This window comes from Gavia stellata, chromosome Z (genome assembly GCF_030936135.1).
Source record: "Gavia stellata isolate bGavSte3 chromosome Z, bGavSte3.hap2, whole genome shotgun sequence".
Classification (NCBI taxonomy): Eukaryota; Metazoa; Chordata; class Aves; order Gaviiformes; family Gaviidae; genus Gavia; species Gavia stellata.
The window spans coordinates 72,587,173-72,614,737 of record NC_082637.1 but is presented as its reverse complement, the minus strand read 5'-3'; the positions used below and the strand labels follow the sequence as shown (position 1 = coordinate 72,614,737).

Sequence of the window (27,565 nt, the reverse complement as noted above, 5' to 3'; positions counted from 1 at the left end):
GGAAGACATCCACAAAGGGGAAAGTGAAGCAAAAGAAAAGTAATATGTCATTTTTCAGAACACTCTTTTTTCTTTCCCCAGTAGTTACAGACAGTTCAGCCACAAAAAGGAAATATACAACCTCTTCCAGCACTTAAGCCGCTAGTTCATTCAACATGGTTGAGCATAATCCTCTTTTTCAAAATATCTTCAAATGTAGGTAAAGAGAACTGTCTTGGGGAAAAAACATTTTCAGCATGACACCAGGTACAGCAATTCAACTTGTAAATGAGTATCTCTTGAAGTACCACTGTACCACTGAACAGAAGCTTTTGTGAGGAAAGAAGTTGAGGACATGGAGAAGCAACATCTCTCAACCACTATCTGTGATGGATAAGCTTTAAAATAATTACAAGCTGCCTAGGCCTCACTATACAGTAGTCAAGTACCCTCAGCTTTTATTGACTCCGGGCAAGCAACTGGGGCAGAATTTAATGTCTTTTCATGTTCCCAGATGCCTGCAGATTGACACACAAGTAAGAGCTCTTAATAACTCATTTTTTATTTCAGGAATTACTGAGATAGCTCCTCTGGGATTCATTTGTTGTGTATATAGAACAAATGAACTTTTTTTTCCCCCCTCCACTAACTATTCATCTTACCACGAAATAATACCATGATTTTCAAACGTTCACCTTTGACTTCTCAAGCTTGACAGATTACATCTGTGGTTGCAATCTTAGCCAAGACCAGTGAATTCTGCCTCCAGGAAAACAAGAATAATCTGTGCTGGTTGAAACCTAGTTCAGCATCGCATCTCAGAAAGGACAGACAATGCACACCCCTGAGAGGCACCTCTAAGGATCCCTTTTAATCCCCTTCTTTACCTGCACGCCCAGCTATCTGAGGTCTGTCAATACAAAGCAGTTTTATCAGTTATGTATTCCCAGAATGACCAAGAATTATTTTAGTATGAAAATGGACTCTGGGGCTCAAGTCTTTCCCCAGGCAATACAACTAACTACAGTAATGACAGCATCCACATGATGTTTATCCTACTATTCCTGTAACATTCAGTTCTCCTCAAGTTAATTGTTCACTGTGTAGTCAAGTCCTTAGAAGCTGGCTCGTGTTCTCAGGCACAAGGATTTACAATCCTTTTCCAAACCTGCTCTGTAAATCTGTTAAATCTACCATCTCAGAAAGCGTAGGGTTGTTTTCATGGTCATTTTATGCTTTTGGCTTCAGCAGGCTAAGTTTCATGGTTGACTTAACATATTTATGCTCCCAAAAGTAAGATTTAAATCTTCTAACTTTATACTTCACTCAACAAGACTACTACAATAGCAAAGAAACAAAAGGGAATGCAGACCACTAATTCAAATTTTCTTCCAGTATTGATCTACAGACTTTGCATCCTTTCCTATCGGCTTCTTTCCTATGGAAAAAACATGTCTTTACAAGCCAATATTATTCAATTTGTTCTGACTTGTTTTCACTGTTTTTAAAAATATGCATCTGTAAAACGTGGAGAGCTGGAACTAAAAAAAGCTCCAATATTCAGGAATATAATTAAGTTGAGACACTCCTGAGGGAGGGCACGGTAACATCCCAAAAAATGTGGCAGACGTACCGAGTCAACACACAGAGGCTAATGATCAGCACGCTCTTGACCCATATTATACAAATGGTATCATTTAGAGATGGCTGGAGGAGGTCCAGCACACTATAACCATGCATTTGTTATGTTTAATTTGACAGGTTATGACTCCACACACACAGAGAGGCACAGAAGCACAATGGCTAGCAGGTGAACCCCAATAACTTTGTCAGAGAAGTTATCAGAGAAGCCATGACCTGCCCTGATTCAAGGGCATCAGCTCCATGGGCTGAGGGTGGCACCCCCCAGGTGAGTCCGCAGGAGAAGCTCTGTGGGTCACCTCACCAACTGAGGAGGTCACTCAGGGTGTGGGGCTGTATAAGATGCAGGAGAGGAGAATTCTGGAACTGTACAAGAGTTGTTAGGGGATGTTATGGGGAGGAACCAAATACAGGGGAAGGGGGGGATCAAGGTGGTTTGGGGAGGAACAAATATCGGGAAAACAGAGGGATAAGAAGATAAAAGACCTGGTTACATGTAAAGAGGTTGCTGGTTGGTGTGCCTGTCTGGCCATGCCCTGCACCTGATCAGCACAGCCTGTCCTGTCTTCTCATTAAATGCTATTTCTAACTCTTTCTGGGGGTGCGGTTTCCACTCTTCCGCATGCATGTGTGCATACAGGTTCTTGAGTGCAGCAACTGAGGCAGGACTGCAGGTCACTGTGACCCATGCGTCCATGGTGCCAGCAACCAGAGCACCAGCAAACATCAGGCTGGACTCACTGGCACGTGAGGCAAGTGGCCTGGGAGCCACGTGTGCATGTGCCTCTGAGTGAGGCACATGGCAGACATGACTACTGGAGGGACCAGGAGGTCCAGGATGACTGCTGGGGAGACTGAGGGCGCTGGAGGTCCACTGAGAGACCTGGGGGTGGGGTTGTGCACATATATGTATGCACACATGCATACACACAGCCACACATGCATGTATATATGTACATATGTATGTATCTGAATACATGTATGTATACACACACACATTCCCACTAACAGACCTTCATCCTGCTCAGCCACAGAGGGGACAGGATGCTGCAGCAGCTTCATCTCTACGGGGGTACCAGATTTGGAGACCCCTGACATCATTAAACTAAAGCTTTCAAACATTTAATCTTTTCTTTTTGTGAACACTTTGTTTTCAAAGAGACATTAGAATCACTCCCTACCTATTGAGCTCTCTAAATCACAGCAAAGTTACTGAGCTTTACACTGACTTCTGTTTTGTGAAAATGTATTAAGAGGAAGCAATTTGTTTCAATGCCAGTGTTCTAATTAAAACACAAGTAACGATTCTTTACATGAGCCTTGAAAATGTACCATCTACTGCTGTTTCTCCAGTCCACAGATGGACACTGTATATGAACAAAAAACATATTAAAGTTTGTATTCTGTCCCCAATTTTCATATCTTTTTTCCTTCTTTTGGGAAGGCTGTCTAAAGCTGAACTGTCCTGTACTAGTACCGTCATCCAATCCAGCTGAAATATCTGGATACATAATTTGCTCTCTTTGACAGTCATGAGTAAGGGAAATAGCCTTACTTGGTGAAGTATAAAATTCCTGACAGTCAACCACTTACATCACTTAAAACACTGGAAAAAGTGAAAGTTTCTTAGATAAACTGCAGTTAGTTAGAGCCTGGTCCCATAATAAGGGAGCATGGCGGTGGATCGTTACTTGCAGTCATTAGGAGACACCAGCTTCAAATTTTAAGAAGTGAAATACGAGCATGCTTGACATCACTTCCATAACTGAGTTAATTATTTACTGAGCTGGATTTTTTAAAAATCCAAACAGCATTTGCACAATTATCCTGTTAATTTTGTAAGAACTTTAGGCTAAAAAAAGGAAAAAAAAAAAAGGGGGGGGGGGGGGGGGAATCACACTTCTTGATTTGAAATTTCAGTTTTTACAACAATCCATGCAGCTACATTAGGCAGAAAGTACCATGTTTTTCTAGTTACTAATATGGATATAGTGGGTGGGATGCCCTTAAACTGTGCTTGGCCTCATCTTCTGAAAAGTAAGAGTTTCACTAATACCAACCCCAGAAAACTCCACACACATGAGAATTTAACTGCAAGAAGCAACCAGCCCAGCAAAATCCTGATGCATAGGAATACACACACTTTCACTGCAACATGCCCAGGCAAAAATACCTAAAACCAATTAACCCGGTGTCTTCAGTAAGATTTGGATCCAGTTATTTTAAAAGAAAAAGGCTTTGAAAAGACACGCTGTCTGCCCTTTAAATTGGTTGCTTATCTATGGATTGTTAACACCATGCTTTTCTTCTTCGACTACCAAGTTAAAAGAAATTATCTATTTGTCAGGGTAATGAACAGATTGTCACTTATGCCAATCTATCAGTGGAAAATAGCGATGAGATATTTATAAGACCCTGGATAAATGTGTTGGACCAAAACTTTGGACCTGAAATTGATACCTAGCATTCGAAAAATAGCCATTTAGTATTTTTTCATAAAGCAAAGCAAGTGAAGATTATATGAATAAAGACTGGAATGGGTGACTCCTCATCCCTTACTAAAATTCTGCTTACTTGAATCTGTTGAAATTTGGACATCTTTTGCCGATCCCTGTGTTGACCCATCAATATCATCGTCTTCATCTGTGAAAACAGAAACATTTTAAGAAAGGATTCCTGTTAATTTGAACTGGGGGGGGGGGGGTAGGCAGGTTATACTCAAGTGTTTGTCATTTAAGGATGGTTTCCATCAAAGAAGCTAGCAAAAAAGAATCCAGTCAGAAAAGCATACTTTCTTCTTCTGCCTATTTTATGCTAATAATCCATACTACAAAAACAGCATTAAAAACCCCAAACCTGCATTGTCATGTAACTACAGGGAAGGCATAGCTGAAGTCCTTCTCCTGTTAGCTTTAATATTGCAACTACCGCATTTCATTCATCCCTTTCTCAAGCTACAATGTTTGCCTATGACCGAAGCATATATGGTTTCCATTAAGTTTTAAATCACCATATCACTCCAGGAATTCCAGTAACAGCTTTCCAGTCAGAAGTATGAGTATTATATAAGTAATTCCCATAACTGAAAAATAGATTTGATGATACCCAAAGAGAAAGAAATAACTGTACTCCAGAAGAGGACTTTGACCGCAGGTCATCGCTCTCACTAAAACATAGGAGCTAACATGTCAGATAACACCACAGTCTGTAAAATCACACATAAAGTACTTAGAAAAGACTAAAATAAAACTACTAACATTTATTTGCTTCTGTGAAGATAATATCCTGACTGCATTCTCATTCCTGACACTCAGGTCCATACAGGAAGACTGGTGCAAATCCAAAAGTGATAAATTTTTCTTCTCGCAGGGTAGCAGTAGTGTGCAACCCAGCGTGCTGATCATAATGGTATTCATACTCCCACCCACTGAAACTCCCAGTCAGTCTTGACTGGGATGCAGACAAAGCTCACAAAAGATATAGGCCAGGCAACACCTTTATAAAAACGATGCTTTGCAGTTGAGGGAGAAAGCAGGAAACCAAAGCACAAAACAAGAGAGAAAAAATAAAACAAAATCAGCGAAGACAGATCTCGGCGCAAAAAAGGTACTAGGGAAATCAGAATCCTCATGCAGGGAAACCTTCCAAGAAGCAGAACCACAGCATGTTAAGAAAGGTACTTAGCAGGAGTCCTAAACTGGAGACCAGGTAACTTACTGAATATTTGGGTAATGCTTCAACTGACTACAAGAAAGACCAACAATAATGTTTCTGGGTTGGCGTTTTTAAAATATAAAAGCAGAGTTGAAATACTTTCCCTGTTATAGTTGACAAACAAACAGATTTAGTTTCATATTGGAGAGAAATTTAGACAATATGGTCTTGAAACACCCTGAAATAATTGGAAGCTGAATGCCTTCTCGAATTTCACGTCAGACAAAATCAAATTAAAAAAAGAGTAAGTATATACGACAATAAGAAATGAAAGAATTCCTGATTGCTCCCAACCCTCCCTTTTTTTTAAGTTTAGATGGGAAGAAGCTGACACCTTTCTTTTACTACTCTTTCTCCCTCAGTCTGGATAGCAGGGAAATCTATACTAACAGCATCTTGAAATTATTCCAATGAAGTTCAATGACTTCTTTTGAAATACAGTAAGACAGGAGTCAGTTGGAGGAAGGGGAGGCAACTGCTCTACCACTGCTTCCCCTCGTAGCCCAAGAGTTTTGAAAAGCCACTTTCAGCACAGGGATATTCACTGAATGTTGGCCATGAAGCTTAGCATTTACACAGTGGCAAAAGCTAATTCGGACAAATGCTCCCCAGTAGGCCAACGATGATGTGCTCATTCTCTGTCTCGGACAAATCATCTGGCACTTCCCAACCATCAGCTTGGGAAGAGCTGAGCCTGCAGCAGTTAACCAGGTAACCGCCAACACTTCTTTGAACCTGCAGACTGGTCTTTTCACAATCTTCTGAGTGATGCCCTTCATCACCTGCAGCAACAGAAGTGCACCCTCTGTGCATGCCGTGGTGTGAGGACTTCTGAATGAGCATGCTTGCATGATGCATCCCACAGAAGTGAGGACAGAAGTGCTTATTATCCTCCAAAGCTGAAATGTTCCTTGCTCTCTGGAAACATCCCTAATGTGCACGCAATCTTTAACAAGAATTGCCATCTGGAGCCTACACCTCCCCCTGGAAAAGCAGCAGCAACCCCCAGGGCAGCTGTCCCGAGCTGCTCCGTGGTGAGAGGAGCTTCAAACATGTCTTGGAGAGTGTCAGGGAGCTGCTGGATCCATGACATGTCTTTGAAACTTTTCGCACATGCCAGGAGCTAGTGGGTTTTTGAAAGAAAATGCAGCTCTGTTCTGTGAACATGGGTAACCAGGACTATCAGGCCAGAGCACTGAGCTCCCTCAACACAGGATGACGTGAGAATTAGTTTAAGGCAATTCCCAGCTCTGCCTTTAAGGAAGAATCTGAGCAGATGGAAAGACCTGCACAGCAATGGTATTCAGTGCTTTTGGTAGGGACCAGCAGATGACTGAGAGCAGCAAACCTCCAGCAACAGGTCTTAAAGCAAGCCTCAATAAGAAGTGAACAGTGTAACAAGGAGCCACGCGTGAAAGCACTGCACTTGCACCTGAAGATCAGGGACCTAGGTGCTAAAACAAGTGTCACATACCATCACTGGCTAAGGAGAAACAGAACAAAACGCCTTATGCACAGCAGACTACAAGGCAGGCGCCGCAAATATTATTCTCCATGCTTTGTGCTGAGCCACAGCTGTAGCCCATTGACCATGAAAAAAGGAAGATGTCAAGTGCTGGGGGCAGCCATCAAGTTCAGATGGGACCCGCAGCAGAAGAAAAGGGGAGCGTCCCCATGGCTCGGCCCCTGCTCCCCTGGATTCTTCCACTCAACTCCATGCTCCATGTTCAATTTTTACTTAGGGGTGATTTAAAAATTAAAAAAGGAAAAAGTTTAAGTCTGACATATTAAAAGAACACACCACTGTTTAAAAGACAAACTTAGTTAACATCAGAAAAGTCACACATGAAGAGGCTATTTAAAAGGTTTGTGATTAACTTCTGTTAATAATAATACAACTTTATCTTCACTTGAACCTTTGGGAGACTTGTAGAATACCTAACAATAGACCTGAATCAAGGTTCATAATGAGTCTACCAGCAAAACCAAGCTCATACATATTGTTTATTTCTGGTATTTCTTCTTTTGGAAGCATTAAAAACTTCATGACTTTCAAGTATGAGCTGTACTTCACCTTCCCCCATGTGCTGGTTTTGGCTGGGATAGAGTTAACTTTCTTCATAGCAGCTAGTATGGGGCTGTGTTTTGGATTTGTGCTGGAAACAGTGTTGATAAAGCAGGGATGTCTTAGTTACTGCTGAGCAGGGCTTGCACGGAGTCAAGGCCTTTTCTGCTCCTCACACCACCCCACCGGTGAGTGGGCTGGGGGTGCACAAGGAGTTGGGAGGGGACACAGCCGCGACAGCTGACCCCAACTGACCAAAGGGATATTCCATACCATATGATGCCATGCTCAGTATATAAACTGGGGGGAAAGCTGTCCAGGGGACTGCTGCTTGGGCTGGGCATCAGTCGGAGGGTGGTGAGCAATTGTTTTCATTTGCATCACTTGCCTTTCTTGTTTGTTGTTGTTATTTTCCTTTTCATTACAATTTTTATTATTATTATCATTATTATTATTATTATTTTATTTCATTTCACTTCACTTATTAAACTGTTCTTATCTCAACCCACGAGCTTTCTCGCTTTTACTTTTCCTATTCTCTCCCCCATCCCACTGGGGCAGGGGACAGTGAGCGAGCAGCTGTGTGGTGCTTAGTTGCCAGCTGGGCTTAAACCACGACACTCCACCAACAAGCAAATTCATTAAAAAGAAAAATAACTCACTGGAAAAAACATGCCAAGCAACAAAAGCAACCTAACATCTCCCCTCCTCACCCTTTTATAGGTCACTTCAGTGTATCTAGGTTATGTAGACTTAGGGTCTTGCAGTTTATGCAGTAGCAGGACTCCTGCTACAGCTTCTGCACATGAGAAGGCGTGGCTCCTGCAAGCAACCAACTGCCTTCACCAAAGCTAAACCTGAATATTCAAAGCAGAAAGTTCAAGAGCAACCTGTCAGGTTGAGAAAAGTGCAGTTGCAAATATTTAACTTCCATGACCCATATTTTACCTGCCTTTTACTTGCTTTCTTATTGTATTCACGCACCAGAAGAAAAGCTTTAGAAGTACATAATAATAAAAACGTAAATTAAAAAATACTTCAGTGGCTTAAAAACATTCTCTTGTTCCTAAAGAGCTGTTAAACAAACATATACTCTAGATGGCAGCAGAACATTACCCTGCTAAATACATGATTTCCTTTCAGCACAGAAATCTTAAAAGGGCAGATGCTTAATCAAAGAGGCAAATAAAAGTATCTGTACACATGATATGCCAAATAAAAACTAACATGTACATCAGCAAGTGTTTGTAGCAATGATAACACTAATCTGCTAAGCAAATTTTTGGATTTTAGGTTTTTATTTTCTGCACGCTTACTGTTTAAAGAACAGTTCTCAAGTTGCCCTGCACCACTAAACAGAAGTTTCAGCATTTTGCACACAGTCTGCATTTAAAAATCTCTCTCCTGTCCCAGAAATAGCAAGAAATTATAGTACTGCCACAAAAGCCAGTGAAAATTAGCAATCATATGCTTCAGTGAATTACAACACTAGATTAAGCATGCTCATCAATTAGTTGCATTCAACTTTGAAAGGTTTTACCTCCTTCTGTTTGCAAATTTTCTGATATTCGAAAACAGTGAAGTTTGCTGAAGTTGCGAGAAAATAACTGCACACAGCTTGGAGGAAGAATCATATTCCTTAATCTTCCAAAAGTACATTCTGGTGTGACCACTATGTAGCAAGCAGCATGAGCCTATAAATAGAAGCATCAATTAAGAACTTAGTGGGACACAAAGAAAGCAAATTTATTTATAACAAAATATGCGCTGGAATTGCAAAACTCAGGCTAGGACATATATAGACCTTTTGTTATCACTTTCATGAAATGAGGGACCCATTTTTCAGCCTAGATTTTAATTTGTTCCATTCAGTTTTTATGTAACAAATAATGGGAAGCCTTAGCATGTGAAGAAACTCCAAGTACTACAAACCTGCTCTATTAAAAAATAAAGGGTTTTATACAGCTGTGTGGAGAAGTTTAAAGGTTTGGTCTCAAACCCTGGATCTTCCATTCTATACGGATATTTACTGGGGGAGGTGGGAAGGGTAGGCAGGTTATACTGAACAGCTTGAAAATTGCGATATCCTCTTACACAGCTGTATGCACTTGCAGATTCAGAGATAAAATGGTTTGGAGTTTTATTCCAAAACATGACTGGCTAGTTTCTGCCTTTATACTTTGTGAAATCTTCTGCCATTACTGAATACACATACCTTTGTATGTGTGGCCATATAGCATGTTACATTTGTGAGACTGTTCTCAAAGACAGCCCCTCCCACCTCAGGAATTATAAATCAGATTAAAAATACAAACCCTGCAATATATAAAAAAATTTCAAATTATTCAAATCATACCTGAAATACTGAATAACCTCAGAGTTTCATTTTAAATTATTATTATACAGAGTACCTCATCTTGCATTAAGTGCCAAATTAATGATTACATATACTTTTCAGTTCCCACCCCATCTGGTGCTACTTTGCGCTTTCATCATATTTCAGTAAGAGGTAGCATTAAGTGAATGGACCAGTTGTTATCTACACAGCAGACTGTGTATCAGTATGTGAAAAGCTGTGGCTTTCATGAGGATTATTGAAGGGTACCATCATGTGGCACAGGAATTAAACACGTGCCATGTGAATGGAAAAACACAGAAACCAATACTGACAGGTTAAAAAAGAAACCAACCACACAGGTTAAGAACTATTCCACACTGAAAGAGGAATAAGCATAGTAGAATGGTAAGTCTTTGACCTTGCAGAATTCACGTGATTTGAAAGAAATTCTGATTTCACACAGGAAAAGTAACTGCAGGCTTCTAAGCAGAAATCTATAATGATTAGTCCCTGTTAAATTTTAATTCTATTGGATTTACATAAACTTTATGTGATTTTGAGAACTGCTCATTTTAATGAATAAGGGGGGGATTTAAAAAAATCAGATTTTCCATCTAACTCATAAATATATGTATGTATTTATATAAATAAGTGTATACACAAAATATATTTCTAAAGTGTATATACAGATAAAGTATATTTAGATAAAGTGTTTAAATAAGCATGTACATATATGTATACATATGGTTCTCACAAATATATGCAACAGCACAACATACCAGGATGCCACACCATTCACATCTCATACCAGACAGCACCTCAGATGAGCCACAGGTTTTTTTGCAAACTTCACAACGAGCACTTGAAGTAAGGTTTCCCTCCCTCCAGTGGTGGTAATAAGTATCCTGGGGGAACACATCAGGACTTAGCATCACATGAAACAGATACAGAAGCATCTTCAGCCTAACTTTAACATCAGCAATTCAAACAGCTCTGAGGAAACAGCAACACAGACTAGGGCATTAAGTATTTCCTCACTATAAATATGAACCTGAACAATCTTACATTTCACCAAAAGAAGTTTATCAAACTATCAAAAAATTTATCATGTAGTGCTGCTTCTTCACAGACCACCAAAATCAACATTCTTTAAAAAAAGAAAAAAATCCTGAAAGGTCAGTATTATGCATGTATTTCACAGCAAGAAGCTGGGCAGTCTTGCCTCAGACAAACTGCAGGAAGCCTGAGGAACATGACAATGTTTGCCAGGGATGCAATGCAGACAACAGCTGAACATATAGAAAAAACAGAGTTCCATGCCAGCTTCTGCAATGCAAATTTTTACATAAAATCTTATTTTTTTTTTCTTTTAATTAGGACATTGTATACATTGCACAGACTTTTCAGCACAGCTTCAATAAGCATCGTGAGTATGTCAGAATGTACGTTAATCTCGCTATCTGTGATACATTCTGAAGCCACACATTTCCTTTACCTGCCAATAAGCAACAGAAGTGCTTTGATAATTGGCAGCATGCGAAAGGAAAGGCCAAGACTCCTCCCACTCTTCCATCCCATGTTTTCACACCAAAAATGTGTGACCACTTTCTGCTGCAAAGGCATCCACACTTACGTGGTCCTGGTGCCCATCCTGGTGACACTGCCGGCAGTCACTGCAAGCAAACAGGATACAGTCTGTGTGCACATGTAGCTCACAAACTAGAAGCAGGAAGACAAGAAAACTTCTTTGAGCTGGAAATCCCAGGGTTTTTGCAGCTCCTCTCTCCCTCCTTTCCTCCCTCCCTCCCTCCATCCCTCCAATACTCCTCCACTACCCTTTTGCACCATACTTTCTTTCCTTCATGCTTTTTTCCATTAGGCAAAGATAGGCAATAAAAGAAGTTTATCAGCATTGCCCTGTGTGTTGCTCCATTTCCTTTGTGTTAAACTGATGCGGCAAGTATAAGGAAAGCCTGAGCTAATTTTGCTCCTAAGCAGTTGCCATGCTTCCTCCAATACAGCAAGTTAAATTTGTAACAACTGTTTGGCTTATTACAGCTTTGTCTCACAGCTTCACAGGAACTGCTGCCTCCTCCAACACAATCGTGCCTAAAGTCTACTTTGATTTAGTCAAATCCAAAAAAAGCTGAATGTTAGAAGCATTGACAGAAAGAGAAAGTTCTCCTTCTGCATCCGAATACCACCAAGTCTTGAGTGTAAAGTAATGGTCTTCCTGAAGCAACGCTCCATTCCCTTTACAAACACTTTTCCAAACCCTACTGCAGAGCAAGCGGGCACTTCACGAGTGGGTTCACAACAGCAGATGCTCTTCTGCTGGACAGCCCCTCTCTCCATCCCTGTCACTGTCAGAACCACAAGGAGACAAGAGACGAGGTGTGTTCATGTCCCCAGCCCCAGCAAAGCAGGCGGAATGGCCACCGAAACATCAGCAAGGCAGTAGCGCACCCCTCCTGCTCGCAGCCAGGAGCCCTGTCTTGCTCAAGGTCCTGCGGGAGACGCGGCAGAGGTCGTCGCATCAGCCACCGACCCTCGCGGCACACCTGCACCGGCACGGACTCACTTGTGTTTGCAAAGCGATACGACACTCGCTGATGTCAGAACATGCAAAATGACTGGAGGACATCAGTCTCAGGGAGACTGCAACAGCCAGAAAGCATGTTTTACTCAGGAAATAAATCCTTTTTATTGCCAGATGACACTCAATGGATTTGATTTTAAACCTGACCAGAATAAACTGGTATGTTAATATCAGAGAAGATTTGTCTAAGCTATGTCTGTATATGGTAAATCACCATTTCATTGTCAGCAAAAGGAAAAAACTCATTTTTCAGCGCACTCTCCTAAGTAAGCTTAACATTGTCTTTCAAAATATCTTTAAGATACTGTAGCTGGAAGAAGTTTTAGTGAAGCCTATAAAGTTTTAGACAAGTTTGTTGTTCGATAAAGTACCTTCATTATTTAAAAGCTGACTTAAATATCAGATGTGAAAGAAAAGAGAATCTACAAAAAAACCCCACAGCTAAAATGGTATGCTGCAAAGGATCAGTCATGAAAAAAAAATACAACTAAGATCTCAATACCAGCTTCATTACTGCAAGAGCTAGGAAAGTCCTCTACAGACCTCAGACAGAAATGGATGAAAAATATCCTCCTCTAGCTGCTTTTTAAAGACTAGTGTATACAAGTACTCTGGGAAGGTGTCCGATTTTTTGTCAAGTAAATGAAAGTAAGAGGCAAGCTTCAAATTCTTCAAATATTTTTTTCTGTTCTGCTCAAACAGGTTATTGCTCCAAGCACATCACAAAAATCTAAAGACTGTAACCTGAAGATTGGAAGGTGGCAACTGCACGCAAGCCACATTACCTGTAAGTATCTTGAAAACAGTATTAAATTACATAGAGAATAATACCTTGTTTTGAAATCACTCTCCAGGCTGTAGAAAACATGATCAGCACTAACACTGTCTTATTCTAACCCCACAGAAGACCATGATCTACCACCACACCAAAGCAATGCCTCTTTTAATAGGGCTTACTAAGTCAGTCACAAGCTTTCATGTACAGCTCCCCATACTACGTGCCTTCACTGAGCTCAGGAACTTTTACATGAGGTATGACACAGTCCCTCCTCCAATCACATTTCTCCATATTCATAGATACAACAGGAATAATTTACAGTTCAGCCAATTCAGCTACCAGGCAAGCCAGATGCTTTGAGTCATACCCTCACTAATGGTAAAGGTTTCTTTAGACCAAATTAGGGCTTCAAAGAATTAACAAAAGTGTTGGGATTTTTATCGTTAGTTCTGCTAACAGAGGCACACACTGCCCTTTGCTGTGCTTTGTAAGGTCACAGAGGGTTTTTTTCCCTTGGTTTAATTCAAATCTGCTGCTAACACCAACCCCAACTCAGAACTAATAAGAAAACATGTGCATGGGAAGGGCGGGAACGTCACAGGAGTCAAACCCTTAAGGTAGCTATCCCGCTGCTAGGAAAGATTAAGTTTTTAGTATGTGAAGATCAAGTCAAATCAGATGACCTTACAAAAAGAAGTTTCATCTTGACCAGCCTTTCCATAATCTACACAATTCTTTAACTCATAACAGAATGACAGTTTTCTGTTCAAACTAGTCATGAAAGTGCTGTGAATTCCTTTATAATTGCCAAAAACACAAGTTGGTTAATTTCAGATACATAAGCTTGGCAGAATAACCTTTAAAATGTTAACTGCCTCCCTCCCCAGTAAATTTGCTGCTCCCCGTTGATGCTTAGTAAGAAACTTTTGTAAAGGATCCAGCACTAAAAAACATGTTCGGTTTACTCCCTTTCCTCTTTTTTTCTTTCCAGCCCTTCTTCTTGGAAAGAAACGGGAGAGCAACTCTCATCATCGTGAGACCAGGTTCAACTGTTACCAGTGAACTCTAGAGCAAAAATAGCTATCCAAAGCAATTAGTAATTGTCAGCAGAATTTGGAGTCCAAATATTGTAATTTTTGCCAATAAAGTGTATGTACTTATCTCACCAGGGTTCAATATACATGGATGCTCATTTCTGAGAGCAGATGCCTCACCATGCACCCACAGCATTTAGTACCTGTCTGAAAATTTGCAATTTCAAGAAAATCTATTTTATTGTAAGATATGAAGAGTCCAAAACAAGTTATTTAAATTATTTTAAAGTACATCTAATGATGTCAATAATTTCCTTAAAAAAGGTAACTTCATCTTAACCCTCTTTTCTATCTTAATTATGGCAAAGATTCCAGGAGAAGTTCTTTAGATTTCAATATCAGAAGAGAACATCCTAACCAACAGTAGACTTTTACTAAGTCATTATAAATAAGCAAAAAAAGGAAGAAAGTTCAACATCTCCATCTGGATTTAAAAGCTCTACAGCTTAAAACAGCTGACTTCTAAAACAAATTCTCAAAGTATTTTTGAAGGGTAAAGGAAGAATCTTGTGCATTTTATGAACCTCAGCTGCCTTTTTTAAGCTACATTTTGGAAAAGTATCACAGAAACAAATTGTAGACTTATTGGTGTTCAGAAAACAGGACAGCAAACAAGTCACACCACACAAAACAAGAAAACTGGTTAATCCACACGAGGAACATAATTCAGAACCTTCACTGAACCACGAAAAAAAAATGTCCAGGCATTTGTAATATCTAAATATAACATGCGATTTCACATGTTTCTTGTTTAAGAACATTTAAATGGAAACATCTGAAATAATAAATACTCCCCTGCAATGGGTACAACACTAATACAGTAGAATTAAGAGAGTAAGAATATGAAAGGAAAATTTAGAAAGCTTTAACTAAAATGGGTCACTAAACTAAAGCTATTTTCAAGAGCTAAAAGCACATAGCTAGCGAAAATTTTCTTTTCAAATTCTCTCATTCCACACAAGTTCTGAGGCTTATTAAGACAGATCATCAGAAAAGACTCTGTGGTATCTGTAGCTCTTTGACCATCCACCAAATCATCCAACTCACTTGGTAACTATATTAAGTGACAGATTCCCATTAGTCAGTTTAGACTTGTGCAACTCACCAGACACAAGCAGAAACAGAAACACTGCACCATTAGAAGTCTAAATGCCTTGATCAAAGAGAAATGTTTCCCATACACATAGGCAACCATATTAAATAAGACATTAGCTTTAGCATAACAGCAATTTTGAAAGCATCTCAAATCCCTACAGAACTGGTTCTTTTCTCAGTAGACTCTTTCTTTTAAACAGTTCACAGGTAATATTCCTTTAAAATACTAAATTCCAGTCAAACTCACAACATCAACTGAACAACTACTAGACATACAAGACAGGGGAGACAAGGGAGAATTAAGGAGTTGCCCCACGTCAAAATCAGTAAAGTATTCATGCCAACATGTATTTCAAATAAAAATTCTGGTGTTTGGGTGATTTCTTTAATTCCTGTTTTTTCAGAGAATCCATGTCAGAACACTCAGAGCAGTACTATTTTGACAAATAATATTTTCAAATACCTTTCCATTGAAGGCACCCCATTCTCATTACAAGCAACAGAGACGAGTAACACAGAAAAGTTATACTCCATTCTTTTGTAGAAAGGGGGAGGTTTTAGAAACACGAATACCTGATGATTCGCTGTATCAAAGGTTCCATTGGAAACAGAAATAAATTACCTCAATGGGAAAAGTCTTTCTTTTGCCATAATAGCTTCTCATTCTTTGCACATCTTGGGCATGGATTCATTACACACTGTCAACACCACAGACTTGCTCCAGACTTTACTTCCTCCAAAGTAAATGGGAGGAAACATGAAAGAGCATACACATTTGACAAAGTCTGTGGTTTATTGAAGGTTATTGATTTATTATTCCTTAATGTGAAGTACATGTTTCCATGATCAATAAGTGGATGATAAACAACCCAAAAGTCTCTCAAACACAGTAAGTGCATGTGTGTGTGTGTGTGCATACACATACCCTCAAGGTATGCAACGTAAGCAAGTGTACATTACTGGATAACACACAGATGGCTATACAACTAGGGTTTTTTAAGTTACCTTCACATCGAAAGGCAGGTGACTCTAGTGACTTTCTGCACACAGTGCAAAATTTCTTTTTGTAATGTCCTGGAGGCCCAAAACAGTGTGCAACTGGAATCTGCCAATGAAGAATGCATAAGACATCATCAGCCACAACTTTCGAAGTGCCAGTTACAATTCACAGGAACTGCTTATCATGCAAGACAGGACAGTACATACAATGTAAACTTAACTAAGCCTGAGAACAAATAAACAGGCAAATCATACTGTTTCAAAAAAATTCGTACTTAAAAAGATATTTGAAATACTTTATTTTAAATACTTAAAAAAAAAAAAAATTAAAAATTATTGGGTTATAATACATAATGCATATATTTTTAAGTCCCAGTCAGCTTCTTGATTCACAGTGCCATGAATCCAAAGGTTGCCTTTGGGATCAGTGCCGTGCAACTTACCTGGAATCACAGTTCCTCTCCTAAGTGTTTTTAATTGAATCAAGGATGATTAAAGAGTAATAGTTGCACATGTACACAAAATACCCTAAAGACACACTCAAGACAATTTATAAAAGCTCAGTGCTGCCACAGTCCAGTACTCTCCACATGCCTTTTACCTCTTCTCCAAATACAGCCCAGCCAACTGGCTGATCAGGACAAAGGCATTGGTCTCCCCCCTGCCCCCAAAGCTTCAAAGCCTGGATAGTACAGAGATCCAGCTCTTGAAGTACATCCATCCTATTGACTGTAGGTGGAAGATTATACATTTCAATATCCTCTTGCCAAGAGCTGTACCAACAGTTTTAGCAAATGTATTCCTATATATTTAAATAGGAATATATTCCCATATATATATTCCTAGTACTATTCACTTACCCTAAAAAGGTAGAGTTTTTTTCTTGTTTAGTGATTAATAATGAAGACTGGAAGTAACAGTACCAAAAGAAAAATAGAAGAAAAGATGAAAAAGTGAAGAGTAAGAAACATACTTGAGCTTATACTTGTTCTAGAGACCACTCTGCCTACAAGATGCACACCTTCATTAAATTGACATTCACATTAGAAGGAAGAAGCATAATTGCGTCTTTAAAATTCTAGAATGCAAATGACTTCCATAAAGGTTTGCCATGACTTTGGTATTTAGCATTATGCATCTCACATGCCCTTCCTGATATGACAAACATATCAGATTTATCTTTTGTTTCTTGCATCACAAAAAAAATATATTTCTAGTAAAGGCTGACAAATGGTTATTTAGGTGTGAAATGAAATTAATCATTCCCAGTAAAAAGTTGGAAATAATGACTTAAGAGACACGTCGTCACAGATAGCTTCTTTTCCTCCCAGATGTACTACTAAACAATCCTCCAAAGTTATTGAGCAGGATTTGAATTTTTCTCCTTGCATATTAGGGTTTTCCTGGGAACCACTAGCAGCAAATCTGACACATAGTGGGAACACAGAATTTGATGACCCAGAAAGTCGCTTCCAGTTATAAAGGTCTAATTACCACCAGTGTTTCTGCCTCTGAAGGCATGGGGACAGTTACACTAAACAATCCTGTACTTAGAGCACACGCAATGAAGTAAGTGAGAAAATTCTGCCAGATGTAACACAAGGAGAAAGGAACATTGCTGGAAGTTTAATCAAGAAAAATCACTAATCCCTGAACTGCAAAGCACGTGGTTCCTCCAGTCCTCCTCAGAATTAACCTTTGGGAGGTAAAGGAGGATGAAGAGAGGTATGAAATATGCCTGTGTTATTTAGACCTGAACAAGACCATGCACAGCAGCTGAATGGTCAAGCGGAGTCACCAGCTCACTGCCCCAGTAGATCGTGCTGTCTGGAGGAATTTGTGGTCCCTGACGGACCAGAAAACTGCCTGACCAGATCCCAGGCTCCCCACCATGCCGGGCTGCCAGCCAGCCTACCAAAAGGATTTCATATCAGTATCTCCAACATGATATATTACAAAACATCCTTCTCTCCAAAAGCTTCACATTTTTACTTTACGTATGAGTTCGGGATTTAAAAATACAAGCAAACCATGCTTTGGCATCTGTCTCCTACTCCCATCAACCCAAACAGAAATTTAATTCTCTGCAGCCCTCCAGCTCTAACTGACACAAAGTTCATGGTTGGCTTGCATTTTTTAATTTTTTTTTTCAGTCTGAATACTCTAGGCGTATAATGCATCTTTATAAAAAGAATATATATACTTGGGGAAAAAAAAATCCTGGAGAGCCTGGGGAACTTTAATCAGACTATCTCAGATTAATTTCAAGGCTCATAATCTCTGCCCACATTTCTTACACTTTCATGCTACTTCTTTAGGAGAAGGGGAAAAAACAAACCTGCCTGTACAGTAACAGGCAAGTTACCTGGCTCAGCTATTCTGGAGGTGAAGTGCCAGAGCTGTTTTCTCACTCTAGCTGCTCCAAAAATAAAGAAAAGTCCAATCCCAGCTTGGTGGGAGAAGGCCACTTGCCTGAAATTCATCCTACACAATGAGTTCAAGTGCAGAAAGAGAGAACGAGAACGGCTACATGAACACAATCCCAGCCAGACACAGCAATTGCGAGGAGTACTGAACAGCCCTGGTGGGATTTTTCTAGGAAAGCTTTTCTGCCCATCCCAAACTGTCTGCACGTTTCAAGTGTCACTTTCAAGTCACCTGCCTGCCCTGCTCCCACCACAGCCCCAGGCACAGTGAGGCCAGCTGTCCCCGAGGCATCAGTATTGCCCTTGAGATCAGACGCAGAGATGACCTTCTTTAGCTCTGGAATGGTGAATAACCTGCTCTGGACACCCAGCATGAGCATCCAATCCCCTCAACAGCCCATGTTTGAAACACGGAGAACTTTTCTTTCCCTGCCCATGAGTCTGGCTATAGAAATGCAGGCTTTTCATTATTGTCACAGAAAGATTCTGCTGAAGAAAAAGGACACTCCATAGATCAAAGGATCAAAGTAGCATTTTGTGAAAAACAGTGTTTATTTTGGGAAAGTCTGTGAGAAAGCACTTTGACAGGAGTCAAATTTATTCAGGGTCTTACTGTACTTATCTAGAAGACTCAAGGGAAGGAGACCAAGTCTAAATCCTGCAGTTGTTCAGACCCTGGTGACAATCCTCTGAAATCTCAAGTAACTGCCAAAAAGAAGGGAACAACTTGCTGATTGAAATGTTGGGGGGCGGGCGGGGGGAGGGAAATAAAGAAAAAGTATCTTCCTTCAACTTTTTCCTTTCTGAAACAAGCCAAAGAAACTTTGTTTATTATGAGTGGTCTTTCTAACATGCTTTAGAAGCGACAGGTATAAAATCACTGCAGAGCCTGGTGGGAAATGGGATGGGAAGAAGATGGAAAAAGAGAAAAGGTAAAAGAGCAAGTACAACATAACGAACTCATCAATCACATCATGTTTCTCCCAGCAGCTCCCTACATTTCTTTTGTTGCTGAACACGTTCCAAGCACCCAATACACAAAAAAATTCAAAACTCAGACTGGGAAAGCCAGTGAGGCATCATGTCAGAATATGAAATGTTACATATTATTCTTTAATTTATATCCACCTGTATAAGTACAGCAAAGTACAGACACATAAGGTGGCCTACAGAAAGTTAATAATTGATGAGAGTTTAAAACCACTTTTCCAGTACAACTACTTAAATTACTTTATGCAAACCACTAAAATCAATTTCCACAGAAAAATACAGAAACCCTCTGCTAGTAATACCACTAAATGACATCTAAGTGACCTCACAGTATTGATCAGAAGCCCATCAACAGAAAGCATAGTGGCAACGCTCCAGCGTAAGCTTCAGAATGACTTTGCGCTCACAGACAAGATACTCCCAGTTCCTATTTTATTTCCTGTCATCTGTTAAGATATCCAAAGCATTACAGAATGTAACACATTTCTGTAAAAGTTCCTATCAGCCTGTAATAAAATTTGATCCTACAGAAACCTAAAACTTAGATTCTAACTCCTTCAGTGCAATCTGTGCAAACGCACAGAAGTTCTGCATCATACAGAAAGAACAGCAACAAACTGCTCTTAACATCCAAACTTCAGAAGAAAAAGAAAGGATAGAATTTTTTTCTTTCAGCAGTGCCTTTTGAAATTGTTGCTCATCCTGAAATGCCACAGGGTATCAAGCATGTGGACAACAGCAGATCATGAATTTAAATGCTCTTCCACTGAGGTGGACTCACTACATACAGAGCAGCCCAGGTACCACCCAAGCCCTCTGGTTCGTGGATAGAGTCAGGTTAGGTCAAGTCTTATTGGTCTGCAACCTTTTGGATACCTCAGCAGGGAAAAATACAGCTCCAAGAAGGCCTATTCTTCACCCAGCTGCAGTTGCTTTTCTACCAACTCAGGCAGAAGAAAGTTTTTAGCCTGAATCCTGAGCCAAAGAATTCCAGGCTCGAAGGGGAACGAGAGAAATACAGATATACCAAACGCCAGAGTCACAGCTGCTGTCTTGGGCAGTCTTAAAAAAGAGCAACCTGCTAAAAACTTTTCCTAGGCCTGTGTCTAAGTATTATTTTGCCCACGTATCTGCTTTCCCATCACATCAGAGAGACTCCCACTTGGCAGGACTTTGTAAAACACACCAGAGAGGCTGAGAAAGCAGGGCTGCAGGACCTACAGTACTGCGGGGCTGATCAGTTTACGAGTAGGAAAGGGTACGCAGCAGTAAGGATACAAACATTCTCACAATAGCCTCCAAAGGTTGAGCAAAAGGATTTTAAGTTAAGGTCACTAGTTTTCAATTCAAAAACACTGTGGCATTTTAAGGATAAGCACAACCAGCTTGGAAGCAACCATCTTCGCGAAATGCCCACATGGGTAGTCACACTTCATAAAGTCTTCACAAAGACTGCTTTCAACATAAGGCCAAAAAAAATTGCTGACACAACTTAAAATGGTGTTTCTGAAACAAGAACATCTTCTGTGGATTCTGATGTTTCCAGGGTCTGCTGGTTTTGGCTGGGGTAGAGTTAATTTTCTTCATAGCAGCTAGTATGGGGCTGTGTTTTGGATTTGTGCTGGAAACAGTGTTGATACACAGGGATGTTTTAGTTACTGCTGAGCAGTGCTTGCACAGAGTCAAGGCCTTTTCTGCTTCTCACACCACCCCATCGGTGAGTGGGCTGGGGGTGCACAAGGAGTTGGGAGGGGACACAGCCGGGACAGCTGACCACAACTGACCAAAGGGGTATTCCATACCATAGGATGTCATGCTCAGCATATAAAGCTGGGGGAAGAAGGAGGAAGGGGGGACATTCAGACGGACAGTGTTTCTCTTCCCAAGCAACCATTATGAGTGATGGAGCCCTGCTTTCCTGGAGATGGCTGAACACCTGCCTGCCGATGGGAAGTGGTGAATGAATTCCTTGTTTTGCTTTGCTTGCGTGCATGGCCTTTGCTTTACCTATTAAACTGTCTTTATCTCAACCCACGAGTTTTCTCACTTTTACCCTTCCAATTCTCTCCCCTGTCCCACCTGGGGGGGTAAATATGCAAGCAGCTGTGAGGTGCTTAGCTGCCGGCTGGGCTTAAACCACGACACAGGGCAAAAGTACTTCCTTATCTAATGCTCCTAAGGTTCACTCTGACACCAAAAACCTTTGCTCTAGAGATGTAGATATGATGATCACATTGGAGTACACCCCATGATTATTCTATCCAGGTTAATATTAAGTTACTAGATCACATCCTCTCTGAGAGAAGCTAACAACTTTGTGATTCAACTTTTCCCAGTATTCACATCTTTTCAACTACTTACTTATTACTCAGTAATCACAAAGAGCCCTTTTATTTGCTTGAAACCTCTCTGCTTGAAACCTCGCAACAGGCCCTGCTAAAAAGATCAGCTTGGGGTCCAGCCGTTCTTAGAACACCCTGACCCTCACACCAGCAAAGCCTCTTTATCATGGACAAATAAAAGGGGAAGAAGAGAGAGAAATAAAGAACTTTCCCAAACTTGTTTTTTTAATATGTAATATAAAAGAGGAAAAATATTAAGCATATATTTTGTGAAGTTGAGTTCATGTTACAAATCTAATTCCACCACCATCAAAAACATACAACAAGAAGGGCAGGATAAAAAGTCCCTTGACTGATGCATGTCAAATATACAGTAATTTGAAGACGAGATGTAACAGTAATATGCCAGCCAGCTTATTGACAAACATTGCATTTCAGCCTGTCTTCTATGACAGTCTTCTGGGAGAAGCAGTAAAAGTTCAGCAAGCATTTATTGAAGCATTTTTTTAACCAATGTTGGTACAAAACTTCCAACAACTGCAGCTACCACCAAGAAATGATTTTCCAAAATCAGATTCTGATTTTTTTTCCCCTATACTCTCCAGAACTCCCACCCGATCCAATCACATCAAATTCTCCTTCCCAGCTTGCCAAGCTCTTTCTCATTTGTTAAAATGTCTGTGAGCCATTTGCAACAACATTCCTTAAAAGCTAATTCTCTGAGGCAGTCACACAGAAATCCATCTGACATTTCTGACAGCTGAATAAGACTGGGGGATATATTATTCCAAGACAAGTGAAGCAGTAACCAAACGTTGATGGTCTTTGTCTCACACTTTGTTGGAGCTTCCCGCTGCTTCTTGGGCAGGGAACAGAGGTAGGGAGAGAAAGTAAACAACAAAGAGGTTGTGTCCCAGTACAGAAGTCCTTCAGCTGCAAAAAAATGAGGTGCTGCTGTTGTGTATACGAAGTATGAATTGTCCAATGCAGAATGGCTTATCAGAAGGGGGGTTAGGGGGACTTACCCTAACCCGAGTATTAGTCTTTCCTCTCTTCTGCTTTCAGTTCATGATGAACTGACCCAAATAACCACAGCTGAATCCAGCAACCATCCCATTCACTATCACAACCCGTGAACACAGCGGCTACCCATGTTCTGAACTACAAAGCCAAGTTTTATTTTTAGCATAGAAAGCTTCAGGAGAAGCTGATGACCTAAACTAGAATTTTTCCATTCTAGACAACCTGGCTTTAAGAATAAAAGCAAACAAAGTTTCATGAGCAGCCTATCAACCCTTTTTGAAGTGGAAATGTGTACAAACCATTACACCAATGCACCAACACAACAACGAGGAAAAACAAGCATAGCAAATGCCTCAATTCCATTCAGTTTTTGAAGAACAGTTATATAGAAAACACATGCACACTTCCACGACAAATCTAAGGGGTAAAAATCTTCTAATACAGCATCAATTCCAACCGAACTTTTCACATCCAATCAAAGAAGTTTTTGTTTTCACTGTTATTTTCATTTGTGTTGGGTGTTCTGGGGTTTGGGGGGAGGGGGTGTTTGTTTTTTTGTTTGGTTTTTGGTTGGTTTTTTTTTTTTTTTTTACATACCTCAGAGTAGTCAAATACTTATGGGAATGTAGGGGACAGAGGATTTGAATTCGGAAAAGTTGTCGACACCTTACCAGTGAAACAAATCCCCTGCAAACCACAAAAACACAAACTTGTTCAGAAGACTGATGCATGAAGTCTTGTTTTGAAACATCATGACCTGGATCCAGTCTGGAATACTAAATGCAGGTGATAATGATTAATAATAGTGCAAAAAAATTCTTAGGGCAGCCTTAAGTGTGAACTCATCAAGAACGATCTGCGGCTGGATGCAGTCACGGCATGCTTGTGACTCTGCGGGCCTTTAATTGACCCTGGGAAGGAAACCCTACTCTCAGGACTAAAAGTTTCCATGAAACATCTGCTGAAAGATTATTCTCTGACAGTTTGACTTAGTATCAAATGACACACACTCTGATGAGCTTTAACAATTGCCATCTTCTCTAGATTAAATCCAGGGGATTAAATAAATAAAAAATCTCATTTCTGTAATACACTGAATATTGACATACTAGAAGGATCTATCAGAAAAAAAATCCCACCAGTGTTCCCTCCTACGTAGGGCCTTTTCATAAATAAATAATCTGAAAGGAGAGCAGGGAGATTAAGAAAATAAACTTTCCACACATTCTATAAACGATTATCATTTGTTTTTTGCTCTGTTATGTTTTTTTAAGCAAATGCCAAATTCAATATTTACTTCGACAGAGCCTGTATGCAAAACGATGTCTCCCATATGGCAGACTTCACTTGCACAGCAGACCAGGATTAATATAACTTGGATGACCATGTCAAGGAGGACAAGACTGTCCAGAAAGAATAGCACTATCCAGTATTTTCGAAACATAATCGTTACAGCTCAACACGAATAACGCAGAAGACTCTGCAGCTAAACACACCAACACGAACTGTGAACAGCTTTGAGGGCTGACGACCACACTCAGATAAAACAAATTTTACTGCACAGCAAGGGTAGTTAGATTTTATGTGTAAACAACAAACAATTAGACACAATTCATGTGTTGGGGCAGGTAGAGAATGGGGACTGGCAAAAGAACAACAAAACTACACTGACATCCATGACTGATGCAAGTGGAAACATTAATAAATTTAAACACAGGATTTTTACCACGCAAAAGCAAAGGAACAAATGCTATTTTAAACAATGAAATAAATTTAGAGCAAATTCACAAAAGCAGCAATCACAAATGTTTACAACTCTGACACTCCAAATTAAATAAGTGTTTCCCAGTTGCATTTTTACCATCCCCCTTGCAAAGATACCTACATCATCTGACTCATCATTCGTTTTCCCATGCTACAGTGACTGACGGCCAGCATACTGAAACAGTAGTAGATGCTTATTCTTACTAATAGCATTTCTCACTATCTACATGTCCCTTTTCTGTGGGTTCTAAGACTTAGAGCAGTATTTCTTACTATTTCACTGGCAACTTTCTATGTATCAGACACCTTTTTGCCACCTAAGTTTTACGTCTCAAGATGAAAAGTATGTGGGGAAGAGGAAGCGTGTAGCAAAGCCTAACAGCATTATCATCTAGACAAAGCAAATTTAAGAAAAACAAGTGGCTATTTTCTCTCTATCCAATTCCTGTAACTTGAGTTTTAAGCCTTCCCATCTCAACCCCTACACAGGTTTCCAGAATATAAAGGAACTTGTAAAGCTTTTTAGGATACAAAGAAGGGAATCAGCTTTCCTTCACAGATTCCCAGGTCTACACAATTGTGTTCCCATAAATGTGCTTTTAGTTAGCGAGGTCTGCAATGCACGTGATTCTGATTTTACAGCCATGTCTCATTTGACTTTTGCATTTAGCTCCTTAAGGTATTCGTAGTGTTTTACTACTTCTCTAGTAAGCTTCTCATCTCCTTCCTCCCTTTTTTTCCTTTTCTGTCATCCTTTCCCAAGTGGATAATACACTTTGTTTTCTCCTCAGTTTAGCTTCTTAATACCTTAGTTGCATCCTGTTATCTTCTTTAAAGTTGCTTTATCTTTCAGACCCTTTAAAAGCAATTTCTTAAGCATGAAGTCTTGTGGGAGAAAAAGTCCCAGGGCATCTGAAAGCAAGTACTTTATTAAATACCGAAATAAAGAAATTTGAATTATTACCTTCAATTGAAGTTCTGCCCTCTGTTTTTTTGGCTTTGAAATCCTGTGCTTTTAATGCAATGACTTTATTCTCTGGACACAATAAACAAGCAAATTCTTAAGATGCAGCAATCAATAAAAGCCAAACACAGCCCCTTCGCTAGGCAGAGAAGCTTTAGCATTTTCCCAGTAAGACATAATTGCTCTAAAAAATTTAGTATGACACACGGTATGGTTTTCCGAGAGCACTGATATCAATCAGTTACCCCACTCCATTACTGCAAGACTTCCAGGTAATGACACACAACTAGGAACATCTAGTAATATTTAAAGAATGCAAATAACTGCTCCTCAAAGACAGATTATCAACAGCTGCCCATAGCAGGGACTTTTCGAAGGAAATGTAACTTTGCCTTTGAGCAGCTATAAAAGCCTCAGTGATGACTAACACAATTGATTTAAGCATTACGATATTAACAAGCCACAACTGTACAACACCATGTTCCTTAGTGATAAATCTGTGCTTTTATCCCAAGAAGGAGACAAGGCAGGGTGTGCTTACTCACCCGTACAAGGCTGGGAGCAATACAAGAGCATGGTATCTTGACATTCTTCAGGCACTTTTCATGAGACATGAAGTTGCAAACTGCGGAAATAAAATAAGAACTGTAAGCAAGTCTTCACAAACAAGGGACTTTGTGAAAAACAAACAAACAAACAAATCATATGGAGTCAAATACAATTAGGAACACATCTTTTAACCACATTTGCTCTCCCCTAGGTTTGAGAATGTACATGACTGTCACACTTCTTGCAGTGCGTGAACTCTAGCTTATTTTGTTACTAAGGTGTTGTCAATGGAAAAGGAAGGAGAGTTTATCCCGATGCATTACAGGCCTACGGCACGTCATGCCCTCCCACACTCTCTCTCCATAAGCACCAAAATGAGCTCTTGAATTTCAAAAGATATTTTAAACAGTCTGAAGTCCAAAACAGCTCTTTGAGGTAGCCAAAGCAGATGAACATGTTTGAAAGCGAGTTATTCTACAAACTAGTGCATGTGACAGGAATAAATGGGAGAACACAGTATCATTACACACTGAGCGTAATGGATGTAGGAGATGAAATTAAAGGTCACCAGTTGTGTGCAGCTTTGAAAGTCAAGAGCAACTAATTATTTCTTTTACTGTGGAAGCAACAGGTTTAGAATTCCACCCGAGTTCCACAAAGCACTCTTTCAAACAAGACAGTGTTTTTGAAAAAATAGTTTCTCATGGGTATGATATTTTCCACAGCTTCTTACCATGGATTTACATGATCTTAAGCTGTGCAAAGAAAACAAGGGATTTTTTATTTCATTCCCACTACCTCGCATTAATTAAGAACTAATAAGCTATGCAGCTATGGCTTTAGAGTCCTCCTTCTTTCAGAATTGCTCTCTACCAGTTGAAGCGTGAAGCCTTACACAGATGCTCAGGCCCTGACCTCTTGTGTGGAAGCACAGACCTCTCCCAGTGCCTGGGCAGATCACTTGCCAGTGGCAACTGCTGCTGTACACAGGAGGTTTTTGCATGTCCCTGCTTTTCAGAAACACACTGTACCACTTCCTGAGTTTCACCAGCAACTGCAAAAAAACCCCATGCGCTTCAAGCTTCCCATCTGCAGCCCACTGCTATTACTGATCATATGTGCTAGTCCCATCAAAAACAGACAATTTTCTTCTCCTCTCCCTTCTCCAGCTCATTGACTTCTGATGTCAGAACGCCGCTTCCCCC

General features: G+C 40.1%; 1 protein-coding gene across 1 annotated transcript in view; it reads right to left on the bottom strand.

The window, feature by feature from the left end:
- The window catches only part of DGKQ (diacylglycerol kinase theta), a 114,549-nt gene that overhangs the window by 42,774 nt on the left and 44,210 nt on the right, over positions 1-27,565 (bottom strand). The window contains exons 4-9 of the mRNA XM_059834040.1: positions 26,357-26,436; positions 16,309-16,408; positions 11,371-11,456; positions 10,517-10,642; positions 8,940-9,093; positions 4,195-4,263 (exon numbers count right to left, since the gene is read on the bottom strand). Coding sequence (XP_059690023.1) covers positions 4,195-4,263; positions 8,940-9,093; positions 10,517-10,642; positions 11,371-11,456; positions 16,309-16,408; positions 26,357-26,436 — 615 coding nt within the window. The remainder of the gene's footprint in view (positions 1-4,194; positions 4,264-8,939; positions 9,094-10,516; positions 10,643-11,370; positions 11,457-16,308; positions 16,409-26,356; positions 26,437-27,565) is intronic.